The following is a 17578-nucleotide window of genomic DNA, read 5'->3' as shown; positions in this document are numbered from 1 at the left end:
TATTTTGAAGAATCGTTTTTGAAAAACAGTATACATCTCATTCTTTATTAATTTATTTTTTTTCTTCTATTTCATTTTATATTCTATTCAAATATTCAAATAAAATATGAAGGATCTACATTATCTTTCGTAGATTTAATCAAATAAATAAATAAATGGTACCTCGTCAACCTTGAAACCACATATTACTCGGAAGAAAATTCAGAAATGGCCCAAATGGGTGGGGTCATTGTCTCCAACAGCTCATACCGTTGTGATTGGGGTGATGAAAAATCACCTCGACAGCCACGTACGATGACCCCCCCTCCATTCCTCTTCCATAGGTCAAAGACAGATTTTTATTTTTATTATTATTATTTTAAATGTGTTTTTAAAGTAGTTTTTGAGTATTTTCGTGTTTTTGGTTATTTGTTTTTGAAGAAAAGAAAAAAAGGGTTTTGACGGTTAGGTCTCTACTAAATCAAAACCACACAAATCACAAAACAAAACTTGGAGGATGAGGAGGCGGGTTGGCTAGGGCGTGGCTGTCAAAGGCGCAAGGATGAAGGGCCATGAAAATGAAAGTGACTTTGGCGACAGAAAATACGAGGGAAACAGAAAGAGAATGAGAGATGGAGCAAGAGAAACCATATAGAAGATAAATGAAGAGGCACTAATTAGCAAAATATCTTAGTTTAATGAATATGAAGAAGATAATATGTTATCTTAATTAACGGTATTCACATGCATCCGGCTAGTTAAAGGTTATTTTGACCATCCTAAGGGTGCGTTTGGGATTGCCATTTCGTAGACAATAAGTGCGATTTTAAACCAAATCGCAGAACATAAGTCGTTTAAGAACTGCGTTTTTAAAAATTGCGATTTGAAAATGCATAAAATCTGCTTTTTCAAATCGCAGGTAAGATGATACTTTTTTGAATACGCATAATTTTAAAAATAAATTCACGATTTTAAAGGCTAAACTGCGATTTTGTCAAACGCTTAATTGCTTTTTTAAAAATCACTTTTTTCAAATTGCACATTTTAAATCGTTATTTTAAATCGCATTTTTTAAAATCGCAAACCCAAACGGACCCTAAATATAAATTTGGGTAAAAATCACTTACATCCTATTAGCTAATTTAACCAAAAAAAAAAAAAAAATGGATTAAACGTGTATTCTGTTTATTAATGTCTTTAAAGCCTTTAACCTTTTTTTTTTTTAAGGGGGAAAAAAAAAAAAAAAAACAAAAGAAGAGAAACAAAATTCTTTCACATGGTTTTTTGAGGACCATATGAATTTTATAGATTCCACTTATGGTGGATAATAAATAAACTTAAGAAAAAGCAAAATTTGTATATACCCATCTTTTTTAAAATTTTTTATTATTTTTATTTGGCACTCTATTAACGGTACGGAAGAGCTTATTGGGGTTCCCATCACTTTATATGTATTTTTATTTTTGTTAATGAAACTTATATTACCCATAAAATGTTAGATGGATGGATGCTAAAAAAAAGAAAGAAATAGAAATAGAAAGATATGGATAGGGCTGTCAATTTTTGACACAACACGCAAACCCGACACGAATATGAAACGAAGTTAAATGGTTAGAGATAAGTTTAAGAGAGTTCAAGTCATAAAATGATTGAACTGTATATTTAAACATTTTTTTTTCAACATTAAAAAGTAAACTTAAACAATCATATTACATTTATCTTTCTCTCACTGTCTAAAGAGTAAATACTAAACTTAAAAAAAAAAAAAATACAATTTAGTTTCCCAAATTACCACCCGTTTTGCAACTAGCTCCACAAATTGTCAACACTTCAACTCCGGCTCCCAAAACTATCAAAACGTTTGAAAATGCCTATTTTAGCAAAATATGGATGAATATTAAACCCTAATTAGTTTTTGATTGGGCCACAGTTTCAACAAAATGACTCAAATGCTAGTAGCCAAAGATGTTCCTACCTACTTCAACCCGTCCCAAGTTCCCAACTAGAAGGGCCTTTTTCATCTTTTTATTGATTTTTTTTTTTTTAATAAAAAAGATAATATAAAAAGTATTTTTAAAGAAAAGAAAAAGGATCCATGACTCGGACCAAGATCCATCCACCTTAGAGCACTCCTAATAGATTATCTATTTGTAACTTTAAGCTAGAATAGATAATAAAAGTGTTAAAAAGAGACTCCATCAGCTTATGTATTCCAACTCTATAATAGATTTTTCTTAATTCCATAAATAGTGGAACTCTACATGTAGAGTTATACTATTCACTTATCTATTTTTTTTATTCTTTATCTCCACTTTTTTAGCTTTGCTTTTTTCCTTTTTCCCTCCACCACTCCACGTTCTTTTTTTTTTTTTCTTCCTTTATAGTGGAGATTTAAGAGAAAGTGTGCAAAGTAGTGGAGTTATAAAGCGGGACCCACGTGAAAAAAAAATACTATAATGAAATAAAAAAAATTAAAAATAATAAAAAAATAATATAGAGTTAAGAATAGATAATCGGATGTATAATGCATTTAAAATTCATTAGCTAAACTAGATAAAATAAATTTTGATTAGCTATTCTAGATTGAAAAATATATAAATCATTGGGAATGCTCTTAGAGTGTCCTTTTGGGCTCACAAATCACAATCCTCGAAACGGTTATTAATGATACAAAAAAAGGGATAATTAATACGTCCTTACGGTTGATACAGAAAGGTTCTCAGAAAGGCGCAATCAAAATAACGGGATGTCTTTGCCGGGTCAAACGGCGCGTGGGGAACAGCCCCCCGAAACCACGTTCCACGTACGCAAATTCGAAACTCGAATGACTATTACACCCCTTCGTTCTCAAACTTTGCGACCAAGCAAACCAAGGGTAGATCAGTAAAAACATCATTAAAATAGACCCGACCCAAACAAAAGCGCCGCTCCTTTGCGCAACCCTACCGCTCCAATATCCAACGGGTGTGAGACAGAGTCTTGGTATATCAAAATAAAAAAAAAAAAAAAACAAGAAACTAGATAGTTTTTCTCAATTTTTTTTTAAAAGTTTAGTTATTCTCTCTCGTTCTGTGTCCTTCGATATTTGGAAGAGCTATCCGGGGAGAGAAATAAAAACCACCAAACGGCTATAATTGACGTTACAAGTTTTTCAGAGAGGGAGAGAGAGAGAGAGAGAGCAAAGCCTGAAGATCGTTGGGTTTTGAGGGGGATTGCTTTGCCTAATTTCGCTTCGAAATTTCGGCCTTTGGTTCGTGGTGGGGGTTGATCTGGGTCTTGACGATCTGAATTTTGGTCACTGAGAAAGAGGACTTTGGGTTTCTTCTTTAATATACAACAAACAGAGTATCATCATGTCAGATGGGTACTACTCTTCTAATAAGAAGACTGATGCTATCTGCGAAGACGTTTGCGGCCAGGTACTTCTTTTTCATCTTCTTTTTTCTTTTTGCTCTCCCTTTTGTAATTATATACTTTTTTTTTTAATTGTTAACTTTTCTGTTTTTTTTTTTTTTTTTTTTTTCTAAATTTTTAGGTTTTTTTTTTTAGTTTTTGGCAATGGGTATCTTTGGTTTCGATTTTCTTTTTTGGTTTTAAGGAATAAAGGGATTTGTTATTATTTTTTTTTGTTGAGTTTTTGCTTGAAGTATTTTTCTATTCCAATTGTCTACTCTTTTTCAATTTTATACATTTTTTTTTTCTTTTAGCAAAAGAAAATTTAATTTTAGAGGTTGCTTTTGAGTTTTTCAGTAATGGGTATCTCTTGTTTGGATTAATATCCGATAAAGAAAAATTCGGACTCGTTCAAGTGTATAATGTGCTCCGATATCCTTTTCTATATATATATATATATATATAAGGGATATCTATTCTCGCCCCTTGTAACTCTAGAATTTTTTGATTGATGGGTTTGTACTCTTATAGATGGATTGTCGTTTCAAAATTTGCATCTGAATTTTTGAGAGATAGAAATTCATGTATTTTGCTTTAATTTGAACTTCAATCTAGGTTTTACCCCTTTGTAAGAATTCTTTTAGTGATAATGTGTATGAGAAGGGAAATGAAAATTAATGTTTATGGTGTGGAATTTGTGTCTGAATGATTGGTCCTTCCAAGTTACATAAATTCTCTGTTTTTCGTTGGGTATTTCTCCTGTTAATTTTCTGATAGCATTCTGTGACTTTTGTGTGTTATTTTAAATATGCAAATTTTGGAATTTCATTTCAAAGATTCTATATAAATTCATGAGCTGTTTATATTTGATGTTATATATCCCTGATTTTTTTCGAATTTTGTACCATGTTATTTAAACAAGTTTAATTTAGTGCTTTTTTTTTTTCGGTGTATACATAAATTCCGGGTATCTTAGAAAGTTTTTGTTTTAATCCACAGCAGGGAACTCGTGCAGCACTGAGCATGTCAAGACTCCGATGTATTTTGCAAGGGGTGGATTTGAGGACCTATATATTTTGGTTTGTGATAGTCCCATTATGCATTTTTGGTGGATATTTGCATGGGCAAAAGATCTCTTATTTCCTGAGACCAATATGGGAATCACCTCCAAAGCCTTTCCACAACATCCCTCACTATTATCATGAGAACATATCAATGGAGACTCTTTGCAAACTTCACGGGTGGGGAATTCGTGAATCGCCTAGACGAGTCTATGATGCGGTTCTATTCAGTAATGAGCTTGACATCCTTACAATTCGATGGAATGAATTGTATCCATATGTGACTCAGTTTGTGCTTCTCGAATCAAACTCAACATTCACAGGCTTGCCTAAACCATTGATTTTTGCGGGCAACCGTGACCGGTTCAAGTTTATTGAACCTCGGCTGACTTATGGAATGATTGGAGGAAGATTTAAGAGAGGCGAGAATCCATTTGTTGAAGAGGCGCATCAGAGATTAGCGCTGGACAAGCTTCTGAGAATTGCTGGCGTAGAAGATGATGATTTGTTGATAATGTCTGATGTCGATGAGATTCCAAGTGGCCACACTATTAATCTCTTGAGGTGGTGCGACGACAGTACTCCGCCTATCCTTCACCTTGGGCTTAAGAACTACTTGTATTCGTTTGAGTTTTATGTAGACAACAAAAGCTGGAGAGCTTCTGTCCACAGGTACAAGACTGGAAAGACTAGATATGCACATTACCGACAGACTAATGACATTTTGCCAGATGCTGGGTGGCATTGTAGCTTTTGCTTCCGCTATATCAGCAATTTTGTATTCAAGATGAAGGCTTACAGTCACTATGATCGGGTCCGGTTTTCTCATTATCTGAATCACGATAGGATTCAGGATGTAATATGCAAAGGGGCTGATCTATTTGACATGATTCCGGAGGAGTACACATTTAAGGAGATTATTGGAAAGATGGGACCTATTCCTCATTCTTATTCGGCAGTCCATCTTCCAACATTTTTGTTGAATAATGCTGAGAAGTACAAATATCTGTTGCCTGGTAACTGCCAAAGAGAAGAAAGTAGTGGCTGAGTCTTGAAAGATGGGGTGTCTTTTCAGAGATTGGAGATACAGATTGTGCATTGCACTGAACCGGGTCACTAGGACCATTTGATGGTTTTTGCTAATCAGCGATACAGGTATACCTTATATATCTAACAGTGTAGGTCACTCTCTAGAGAGAAGGGAAGAACTTGTTGGGTTATTGGAGTTTGAGCGGAAACTCTGTATATCCTCTTTTATGGGAGTTGGGGTTTCTTCCGACATGGAGAGGAATGCCAATTTGCCAAGTAGGAAGCTCGTTATCAGAGGGGAATATCTCTGTCATGTTGGCAGGCAAGCTTATGTACCATTTCTTTCCGAAAAATGATGTTTGCACATCATTTACACACCCGCTCACATTAGTGTGCACCAATCACTCATCTTTCTTCATATATTCTTCTTATAACTTATCAAAAAAAAAAAAAAAAAAAAAAATCTTCTTACAACTTTGGTTGTCTGTAACTCCTTGATTTGTACCATCTGATTGCTTTTAGATCTTCCATTGATCATAGTGCTGATTTATTCTTTTCCCATACCATAGCAGATCATGAAGTTACAGTATATATCTTTTAGATCTTCCATTGATCATTGGCTTCTTGTCTTTACCTCTTATGTTTTTTCTTTTGTGTGTTTTGTGTTTTGTTTGTGTGAAGTTTGTTTGTTTGTTTGTTTGTTTTTTTTTTTTTTAAAAAAAGAAAAAAAAGAAAAAAAAGGGGAAGATGCAGAATATATTTTTTTTCCTTATATATTCTAGGAGCTTCTTTTGAGGATTTTCTACATGTTATACGTTATGTTACATGTCCTAAACATGTCTTCTTCACATGCTAGAAATAGAATCTATTGTTCTTTAAGTCTTATTCTCTAAGGTTCTTTGTTTTTTTTGCTGTGTGCTGTCTTTATTTTTTTGTTTTGTTTGTGTGAAGTAAGTTTGTTTGTTTTTTTTTTTCTAAAAAAAGAAAAGAAAAAAGAAGGGGTAGATGCAGAATGTTTTTTTTTTTTCCTTATATATTCTAGGAGCTTCTTTTGAAGATTTTCTACATGTTATACGTTATGTTACATGTCCTAAACATGTCTTCTTCACATGCTAGGAATAGACTCTATTGTTCTTCAAGTCTTATTCTCTAAGCATGTTTTTTTTTTCTTGCTGTGTGCTGTCTTTTTTTCTTTTTTTTTTGTTTGTATGAAGTTTGTTTTAATAAAAAAAAAGGGGGAGACGCAGATTTTTTTTTTTTTTTTTTTTCCCATCTGATTGCTTTTAGATCTTCCATTGATCATAGTGCTGATTTATTCTTTTCCCATACAATAGCAGATCATGAAGTTACAGTATATATTTCTTTTAGATCTTCCATTGATCATTGGCTTCTTATCTTTTCCCTCTTATGTTTTTTCTTTTGTGTTTGCATTTTTTTTGTTTTGCTTGTGTGAAGTTTGTTTGTTTTTTTTTAAAAAATAAATAAATAAATAAAGAAAAAAAAGAAGAAGGGGGAGATGCAGAATGTTTATTTTTTTTCCTTTGACAGCTTAACAGATATCATGTCTTTTTACTGATATCTCAGTCTTTGTGCTTTGTGGAATATTCTTACATATACTTGAGAGAGTACATATACTTGATTTATGCATTGTTTTTTCTGCGGCATCTGAAGCTTGATAGTTTGTTCTTCTCATGCTATTGCTTTTGTGCACTATCAAAGCTCCCTTAAGAAATTCTTTTCTCTCTGGTTTTTTACTCTGAATATCCTTTTGAGAGAAATTTAGTGTGTTAGTCAAACTGACCAACTCGCTAGTTGAACCTAGAGCCCATAAACTCTAGCATCCTCTTTAGGTTATAGCTCTAAGAATGAAAGTAATAAATTCTCAGTAAATATGGATATAAAAAGTCCACTGCTGAATATGCTCTTAAAAAAGTCCCTATAAAAAGAGTCAGTGACCAAATCATTGCGGAAAGAGGCGGTCACTAACGGACTAAATAAAAGAAAATGTGTTGTTTCTTTTTTTTTGATAAGTAAAAAATGTGTTGTTTCTTAGGGGTGGTGTATCAGATGAGGGTGGCTAGGCCCTAGTAAAATAAGGTTTTACTTTTGGCTAATTAAACAGTAATTTTCTCTTTTTAGAAAATTCAGTGTTTTTAACCTTATCTATGAACTTATTCCTTATTGAGAAAGCTTTCACACACGACACGCATAGCATGGGTTGAGTGAATTTTCTAGTCATATTATTGCAGAGAAACCTTTGCTCATATTTTCTTGCCTCTCATATATATTTTTGGATATTTTACCTTGCTATTTGACTGGTTTCTTAGTTGAAATACATGTGTGTTTTGGGGGCGCTCATTGGAAAAATAATAGAAATACATCACTTTTACAACAAGTGTACAACAGCCCTCTCACATGGGGTGGGCCCCTGTGACTTGTTGTAAAAATGTTGTACGGGAATCAGTTCTCTGCTCATTGACAAAATTTATTCTGTTTTTGCCTCTAATTTTTGTGTGTGTGTGGGGTGTGCCAGGGCGGTTGTTTAGTGTGTCCGATTTTGTTTAAAATGCCCATTTCCTTCTTTGGCTTGTTTTTACTGTATCGGTTTTTTTAGATATTGGATCTTATATTGAGTGGGAGAATTTCATTTTTTTTAATATTCAATTCTGCATATCTTGTATTTTACTGTTTATGGTGTTGCATTTCATGCATGAGTCATTGTTTTAATTGTTTTTATTACTGGCCACTGTTACTGAATTGGGGTTGTTGTCTTGGACGTGTTTTGTAATAATTTGGAATGGGTTTCATAGTTCTGAGGTACTCTTGGGTTTTTGAGTGAACAACTGAATAACGATATTAATGTTTTTATTATCTTAAACTTACGATTTAATTATGGGTTCCTTGGATTTAGTTGTGTGGAGGTTTGAGTTTAGGTTCATTGATTTTGATATAAAGGATATCTGTGTTAAGAGGTTGAAATTATTGTAGATGGCTGAAAAATGGAGGGGATGATTTTGGGTTACCGATTGGGAGTGAGTTCTTGATGATTTTGATATACCCAATGGATGTAGAACTGAATTTCTGTCTTGGGTGGTTGGAATCAGATTTGGTAATTGCGGGTTGCTGCTGATTTACTTGATGATATTTGATTGTTTCTTTGATGACTCATTGCTTTGTTGAATGAGGATTGAGGTCTAAGAAGAAAGAGGCAATAGCTAGTATGGAAGAAAAGGATTGTATTGTTCATTGTGTACGTATAGGAAAAGGAGGTGTAGAGAATAAGAAGAAAGAGAGAAAAGATATAAGAAGTGTACTTCTTACTATGGATAGTATTCTGGTGAATCCGAGCTATTTGTTGAAAGATTTTGAAGTACTAGGGCTTAAATGTCTTATAATTGTATCAGGTGAATATAGAATTTTCGGATGATTACGTAGATGATTGATGGAACATATTAAAGATGATAGATGTGCTAGTTAACTTGTGAAAATTCTTATTGGCAGATATTTATATAAATGTTATATAGAGAAATATGAGAAATGATTCCTACACACATTTCTCACAACAATCCCACAATAAGTTGATGTGGTTGGTAATATTTTATTATTTTTTTACAAAAAGAAAAGAAAACAAAACAAAAAAATAATAAAATATTACAAGCTACATCAGCTTGTTGTGGGATTGTTGTGAGAAATGAGTGTAAGGATCATTTCTCGAGAAATATATGCCTTACGTGTCGTCGTGGAACTGGGGTGTTTCAATTTCTCTTAAGAGTGTTATTTGTTATAATCATTCAATCATTGAAGTCTAACTGGAGATGAGTTCCAGTTAAGGAAGTCGATAGAAGAACTCTCCAAACAGGTCTGGAAGAGAGGCAAACAATTATGCGCTTGTTAGGATTTAAGATAGTGACTATTGTAAAAGGGTTTTGAGTACGAACTTCTTGTAATTAATCATTTTTTTTAATAATTGATTTTTTGGGTTTGGTTGTCCAGGAGTGGTTTTTCTCTTTGGTGTAAAGAGTTTTCACTTCGTAACCAAATATATGTGTTAATTCTTTTTATTGCTTTATGTATTTGTTTAACTGTTTGGTTGAGGTTATTTAAGAGTAAATTATTTTTCACTATTCTTAAAAGAGTAATGCATTTAATTATTTGTTTTTTTTTTTTTTTAATTTTACTCATAAAAGAAAAGAAAAGAAAAGAAAAAAGTATCGCTAGAAAGTACCCTTTTATTTTACTTTACTGGCTTTGCCAATTTAGCCTTCGTTAAAAATAAAAAAAAAATTCAAAATTAAATTCAAAAATTGGTTGACATTGTCACATCAACATGAAGTGTGGTTTATAACATTTACTCATTCTAAAAATGAGACATTCGTAGGAATAAAACCTAATTCAACTGGCTTTTAAAAAATTCGTTTGATGGGCATAAAATTGAACTTTGAATAATTTTTGTAGGTTTAAGTTAGAAGAAAAAAAAAAAAAATTGAGAAAGTGTGTTTGGTAAGTGATTGTGAATTGGAATATTTATTTGAATAGTAGTAAGAAATGATTGATGTGATATAAAATTTGAGAATGTTTTATAGGAAAGTGAAAAAGTTTTGTTTTGTAGTGGGTTTTTTTTTTGTTGAATAATAATAAAAAATTATTGATGTGATGTAAAAAGTGTAAAAAAGTAAGAATGTTTTTGATTTGATATTTTTGAGAGAAGTAAAATGAAAATAAAAATTGTTTGGATGAGTTACCAAACAAGCTCTATCTTTTCAAGAAAGAATGAGAGGACATGTATGAGAACACGAGTTTATGTTCAATACAGGTGTCATCATGAGACTGGTGAGAAGAGTTCTTTGCTGATGAGACTGTTCCAAAAACATCATGGGATGTGCTGTCGTGCAATTTCAATCCACGTTCGACATATCACATAGCATATTAGATTCCCCCACACTAAGTATTTTATTTTCAAATTTCAACACACGTATTTATTATTTTGTTATTATGAGATAGTCCATATAAAATCCACGTGTTCAAATAAATTTTCCATTCATCATCAATAATTCTTCCAGACTCACACTAAATCAATTAATAATTTAATAGTTGAGAGTTTTTCACGGCAAGCTGACTACTTCCAGATTTCACACGGGGCAAGCATTCCAAGCAAAACTTTTAGGACGTGCGATTTGAAAAAATAAAATTTTTAATATAGAAATTTTTTATAAATTGATTTGTAAGAAATATTATGCAACCAATATATAATATATAAGATTAACATGTATTACTTCACATGTGAGAAACACATGTTTTAATAGCAGCATTTACTTCTAACATACTTTTTTAATAGCATTAATAAAAAAAAAAAATGTGCTTCTTACATGTTTAAATGACATAAGTCATTTTTATATGTGGGTTTGTAAAAATTTTCTGTCCAAATTGTTAAAATATAGTTAATGAAAACTATAGCTTTGAAAATGCAGTTAAGTATTTGATAAAATCACGGTTTAACTTTTAAAATTGTGCGTTTTTAAATCTTCCATTGATCATAGTGCTGATTTATACTTTTCCCATACCCGTCGCATATCATGAAGTTACAGTATATATTTCTATTAGATCTTCAATTGATCATTGGCTTCTTATCTTTCCCTCTTTATGTTTTTTCTTTTGTCTGTTTTGTGTAAAGATTAGGTTGTATATATATTCTAGGAGCAACTTTTGAAGATTTTCTACACGTTATGTTGTCCATAGCCTTGTTTTGCTTGATGATGCTGACATGATGATGCTGACATGATGATGCTCTTCCAATACTTTTATTTTACTATTATTTTATTTTATTGGCGTTGCCAATTAGCTCTTGTTTAAAAAAAAAAAAAAAAAAAAAATAGAAGCTTGTTGACATTATCGCATTAACACGGTGAGATAGTGATAAGATAAAAATGTGGTTTATAACATTATTCATTTTAAAAAGGAGACATTTGTAGGGTTAAAACCCAACAATTTAATTGTGAGTTGCCGGCACGCACCACCAATCTGCCTATGTTTGCTTCTAAAAATTTAGTGTGGTGGGGATGCGATGTAATTTTAGTTTGAATGGCCGGCTTTCAACTGGCTTTTAAGAAATTTGTTTAATTCAATCTATTAAATTAACACGTGTTTTTAAAAACTGTGATTCTCCTTGTATTTTTAATGAAATTAACAAAACATGCGATACTGAATCCAAAGAATCTAAAAAAAAAAAAACCGGGTCCTTTTATATATATATATAAACTAAAACTAAACAAACATGGGTCTAGCCCCCTGCAAAAGGGAGGTGGGAGGAGGAGGAAAAAAAATGGTGAAATGGGAATACACTCGGGCAGCAATCTAATAAGTCAATAAGTCACATAATAGACATAAAAGTTTGTACTTACATTAATTTTTTTAGGATTAAGTTTTGCCTTAAAACATTTTGGAGGTTTATTGTTTGGGTTCTGATTGTAGAAATTTGTGACATTAGTTTACTTGGTGGACTCATTTTTTAGCCTTTTTTTTGTAAAAAAAAAAAAAAAAAAATTAAATAAATTGAGAAAGGTGAACAGGAACTAAGAAGTCAACAATACAAGAGTTTCATTTTCAATACATACAGGTGTCATCATGAGATTGCTGAGAAGAGTTCTTCTCCTTTCTTCTCTGGTGATGGCTCTGTGCCAATGACGTCATGGGATGGCTCTCACTCTCAGTGACCATCACAAAATTGCTGTCGCCCAATTTCAATGTGGAATATTATTGTGGATGATCAAATCCCGGTGCCCTACGTTCGACGCAAAGACTAAGAATAGCGAATAGCATAATATTAGATTCCCCCATTAACTATTTTATTTTCAACACACGTATTTATTATTTTGTTTACTAATCTAAAATTCTTTTTTTTTTTTTTTTGGTACAAATTGTTAGCAATTCAGTATATTGTACGTATGTGAGATAATTCATATAAAACAATTTATATTAAAACCTGCATGCTCAAATAAATTTTAAATTGCTGGACCACTTGCTCGAACAAATAGGTTAAAAAAAAAATCTTCTAAAGCAGCCAATCACAGCATGCTGTTTCTTGAAAATTACATTTGATTTTGTTTTGTTTTGTGTTAAAGGATGAGAAAATCTTTGGTGAATCTGATGCTGTGATGCATATGAGTAGAATATTCAATGTTGCCCAAACGTAGCTTCTTGGAACTTTCTTGGCTTTTCATATGATGACTAAAAAGTTTCTATATTACAAGGTTAGCTGAATTGAAGGGTTATGATTGTCGATGTGTTTTATGGGGTGGTTTTTTTTTTATAGTTGGAAAAAATTTATCAAATTTAATATTTTAAATTGACCTCTGACCAATCAAACTATATTCTAATATTATCTGCTTTTGCCCTTTAGTAGGGTTTAGATTAGTCATGAGCTTTGTTATTTATCAGTGGACTCGTTTGGGTGTGCAATTTTTTTTTGTATTATATTCTACTATTCTTCATTACATTCAAAATTGTGAATACTTATAAGATTTGGATAAAACTTGAGTAAAATTTTAATTAAAAAAAAACAATCAAAACATGTTTTTGCAAAATAATAAATATAATTAAAAAAAAAAAAAAAAAAAAAAAGTGGCACCCAAACATGCTTTAATTCCAGTGACAGTCATTGGAAAAACACAAACAATTATTTTTGATTGCATCAAAAATTGTCCAATCTTCATCAATAATTCTTCCTGACTCGGTCTAATTAAATCAATTAATAGTTTTTTTGATATAAATCAATTAATAGTTGAGAGTTTAATTTCCACGGCAAGCTGTGGTTGGTCCTACTACTTTCGAATTCCACATGGGGCAAGTGGCAAGCGTTCCTACCTAAACTGTTGACGAGTTATAGTGTCTGATTTAATACTTTCGATCAAGACGTGCAATTTATATATATATATATATATATATATATAAATAAAAGTGTATAGACTGAGCCCGGTCACAGCCGGTGAAGGCATTTTCATATGGTTTCTTTTTCTTATATATTATTAGCCAACCCTTTTAGTTGATTAATAACAATCTTAATTAGGCTCAACAAGTCGATGGTATAGAAAAATTGAGGGAAGGTGTTAAACTGATAATAGTATTAATAATTGGATCCACCACCAAAAAAAAAAAAAAAAAGCACTTCGACCTGGGAAGTCACAAACCCACCAGGTTGTTCTGATGCATGTTGACCAAATATGATAATTGGATAGAGTTTTTCACTTATTACTCTATTAAATTGAAATTTATTTTTAAAGCAAGTGATTCTGATCATATATATATATATATATTTTTAATAAAAACTATTCTTAAATATGTAATTCTCATGTACATATATAAGTTTAATAAACTATTCATTTTTAGAGCATGTAATTCTCACGTTCAGATGTCAATTTAATAAACTGAGTTAAAGAAAACATATAAACTGAACGTTCTTAAAGCATGTATTAATTCTCACGTAAACCCAATTTGAGAAAAAAGAAAACCCTTGTCCATATATAATAATATCATTTATTTGCTGGACCCTTGAATACTCCACAGTGTATATATATATATATATATATAGGGTTAAATACCTTATTCGTACTCAAGTTTTAGGCTTTTTTAAATTTAGTACTTAAATTTTTATTTATTTTATAAGTGGTACCTGAATTGGAAGTAAAAACTCACTTGGTATTTATAGTTGCGCCTTCACAATTGACCCGGTTGATTGGGCAAGTCAAGAATGTTGCTGGCATAAAAAAGAAAAAGAAAAAGAAAAAAAAAAAAGATAAATAGAATGGCATAGATTTGAGTGGGAAGATCTATCTTCACTCTTCCATGACCTAATTAGCGTGTGGACCAATCTGAATGAGTAATGACAATTAAAGGTGAAAATGACGCAAATTGCTTGTGGAAGATCTGTTCCTTGCTCTTCTTCGGAGGCAATTATCTGCATGTTTCGATCATAAGGACTCGTGGTCGTGGGTAAGACTTTTTCACCTCCCCGTCTCCTCTCCTGCTTCGGTCCTGCATGCCGTACAATTGTCATAAAATTAATTAATTGAAACCTACTAAATATCTAATTAGGATGGAGACCGTTTGAAATATGGAAATGACTTATTTTATGTTTATTTTAGAGTACTCTCTCGAACCATCATATAATTGACAATATTTTTTCGAACTTAAATTTAGATAATATCTCTCTCAGGCTATCAAAATTGTCAATATTCTTCAATAACAAAAATACTTTTAATAAAATTCAAAAAAAATACTAAAAATTCAAAAAATAAAAGAAACTAAAGCTAAAAAATAAAATAAATAAATACATAAAAATTAAGGAAGGCCAAATTTAAAAATTAAAAGGAAAATTAAAAAAAAAATTAAAAATCTTGTCTGTTTTGAAAGAAAAGTTTGAGGGGATAGGTGGCATGGACTTATTTTTTTTTTTTTTCCATTATTATTATTATTATTTATTATTATGTTTAAAAATGGAGAATAAGATAGTGAGCAAGCAAGAGAGGCCATAGAATAGATCAATTTTTTCTTTTTCTTTTTCTTTTTTGAAGGTAAAGCAAGTTCACTTTATTGGATCAGTATTTGCGAGTTTCATTTCGAAGTAGAGTTAAGCTTATCTATTCTGTTCTATTTCAAAATAAATGATATGCCTTTTTTCTTTTTTTTTGATGGATTATCTCAAAAAATATGTAAAACTTTTCAAAAGTGAAAGTTTTGTCCTTCTTCAACTTCTATTATCCTTAAATAGACATCTTAAGTATATCGCTCGACTGCAATAATATTAGCAATACAAAATGAAATTTTTTCAAGAAAATAATGAGTTTCTCTTAAAGATAAAGCTTTCCTTGCAAGTCGGTGAGCCGCACAATTTAGATTGCGCCTAATATGGTGAACCGTCCAATTCCGCAATACAAATCTACAATTCTATTCCAATTGTGCTAGCTTGAAGTATTTTTCTATTCCAAAAGTCTACTCTTTTTCAATTTTATACATGTTTTTCTTCTTTTAGCAAAAGAAATTTAATTTTAGAGGTTGCTTCTGAGTTTTTCACTAATGGGTATCTCTTGTTTGGATTAATATCCGATTAAGAAAAATTGGGACTCGTTCAAGTTTATAATGTGCTCCGATATCCCTCTCTCTCTTTCTATATATATATATATAAAGGGATATCTATTCACGCCCCTTCTAACTCTAGAAATTTTTGATTGATGGCTTTGTGCTCTTATAGTTGGATTATCGTTTCAAAATTTGCATCTGAATTTTTGAGAGATAGAAATTCATTTATTTTGCTTTAATATGAACTTCAATCTACGTTTTACCCATTTGTAACTGTAAGTATTCTTTTAGTGATAATGTGTATGAGAAGGGAAATGAAAATTAATGGTTATGGGGTGTGGAATTTTCTTTGGGTATTTCTACTGTTAATTTTCTGATAGCATTCTGGGACTTTAATTTTGTGTGTTATTTTAAATATGCAAATTTTGGAATTTCATTTCAAAGATTCTATAGAAATTCATGAGCAAACATGTTATTAATTTAAACAAGTTTTTGTTTTAATCCACATGCAGCAGGGAACTCGTGCAGCAGTACTGATCAGCATGTCAAGACTCCGATGTGTTTTGCGAGGGGTGGATTTGAGGACCTATATACTTTGGTTTGTGATAGTCCCATTATGCATCTTTGGTGTATACTTGCATGGGCAAAAGATCTCTTATTTCCTGAGACCAATATGGGAATCACCTCCAAAGCCTTTCCACAACATCCCTCACTATTATCACGAGAACATATCGATGGAGACTCTTTGCAAACTTCACGGGTGGGGAATTCGTGAATCACCCAGACGAGTCTATGATGCGGTTCTATTCAGTAATGAGCTTGACATCCTTACAATTCGATGGAATGAATTGTATCCATACGTGACTCAGTTTGTGCTTCTCGAATCAAACTCAACATTCACAGGCTTGCCTAAACCATTGCTTTTCGCGGGCAACCGTGACCGGTTCAAGTTTATTGAACCTCGGCTGACTTATGGAATGATTGGAGGAAGATTTAAGAGAGGCGAGAATCCATTTGTTGAAGAGGCGCATCAGAGATTAGCGCTGGACGAGCTTCTGAGAATTGCTGGCGTAGAAGATGATGATTTGTTGATAATGTCTGATGTCGATGAGATTCCAAGTGGCCACACTATTAATCTCTTGAGGTGGTGCGACGACAGTACTCCGCCTGTCCTTCACCTTAGGCTTAAGAACTACTTGTATTCGTTTGAGTTTTATGTAGACAACAAAAGCTGGAGAGCTTCGGTCCACAGGTACAAGACTGGAAAGACTAGATATGCACATTACCGACAGACTGATGACATTTTGTCAGATGCTGGGTGGCATTGTAGCTTTTGCTTCCGCTATATCAGCAATTTTGTATTCAAGATGAAGGCTTACAGCCACTATGATCGGGTCCGGTTTTCTCATTATCTGAATCACAAAAGGATTCAGGATGTAATATGCAAAGGGGCTGATCTGTTTGACATGATTCCTGAGGAGTACACATTTAAGGAGATTATTGGAAAGATGGGAACTATTCCTCATTCTTATTCGGCAGTCCATCTTCCAACATTTTTGTTGAATAATGCTGAGAAGTACAAATATCTGTTGCCTGGTAACTGCCGAAGAGAAGAAAGTAGTGGCTGAGTCTTGAAAGATGGGGTGTCTTTTCAGAGATTGGAGATACAGATTGTGCATATATTGCACTGAACCGGGTCACTTGGACCATTTGATGGTTTTGGCTAATCAGCGATCGATACAGGTATATATACCTTATATATGTAACAGTGTAGGTCACTCTCTAGGGAGAAGGGAAGAACTTTGTTAATTGGGTTATTGGAATTTGAGGGGAATCAGTGTATATCTCTGTGGTGTTGGCAAGCTTATGTACCATTTCTTTCCTGTACGGCACAATCCCCATATTAATATTGCATGAGTAGGAATTGAATGACATTTCCCAGGCTTCTCTCCGTGCTGGTGGGAATTTGGCTTTCTTAGACTAATTTCTTCATATATTCTTCTTACAACTTTGGTTGTCTGTTAACTTGATTTGTACCATCTGAT

The 17578-nt window shown here is 32.4% G+C and overlaps 2 protein-coding genes across 5 annotated transcripts; both read left to right on the top strand.

Moving 5' to 3' along the window:
* The first annotated feature begins 2999 nt into the window (after window positions 1-2999).
* On the top strand, window positions 3000-5841 carry LOC133859915 (uncharacterized). Of its 2 annotated transcripts, none has more exons than XM_062295496.1 (2): window positions 3000-3398; window positions 4375-5841. In XM_062295496.1, exons 1-2 carry the CDS (start codon window positions 3333-3335, stop codon window positions 5479-5481), a joined length of 1173 nt encoding a protein of 390 aa, XP_062151480.1. In that variant the 5' UTR covers window positions 3000-3332; the 3' UTR covers window positions 5482-5841. The 2 variants fall into 2 exon arrangements, with proteins under 2 accessions (XP_062151480.1, XP_062151479.1); XM_062295495.1 differs by having other exon boundaries at window positions 4372-5841.
* Window positions 5842-15260: 9419 nt separating this feature from the next.
* Window positions 15261-17511, top strand: LOC133859914 (uncharacterized). 3 transcript variants are annotated; one of them, XM_062295492.1, is made up of 2 exons: window positions 15261-15425; window positions 16023-17511. In XM_062295492.1, the coding sequence occupies exon 2, from the start codon at window positions 16040-16042 to the stop codon at window positions 17159-17161; it is 1122 nt and encodes a 373-aa protein (XP_062151476.1). In that variant the 5' UTR covers window positions 15261-15425; window positions 16023-16039; the 3' UTR covers window positions 17162-17511. The 3 variants fall into 3 exon arrangements, with proteins under 3 accessions (XP_062151476.1, XP_062151478.1, XP_062151477.1); XM_062295494.1 differs by having other exon boundaries at window positions 15262-15425; window positions 16046-17511; XM_062295493.1 differs by lacking the exon at window positions 15261-15425 and adding an exon at window positions 15632-15808 and having other exon boundaries at window positions 16046-17511.
* The last annotated feature ends 67 nt before the right edge of the window (window positions 17512-17578 follow it).

Source organism: Alnus glutinosa, chromosome 2 (genome assembly GCF_958979055.1).
Source record: "Alnus glutinosa chromosome 2, dhAlnGlut1.1, whole genome shotgun sequence".
Lineage (NCBI taxonomy): Eukaryota > Viridiplantae > Streptophyta > Magnoliopsida > Fagales > Betulaceae > Alnus > Alnus glutinosa.
Note: the sequence above shows the minus strand (reverse complement) of the source record. Positions and strands in the feature narration are given on the sequence as shown.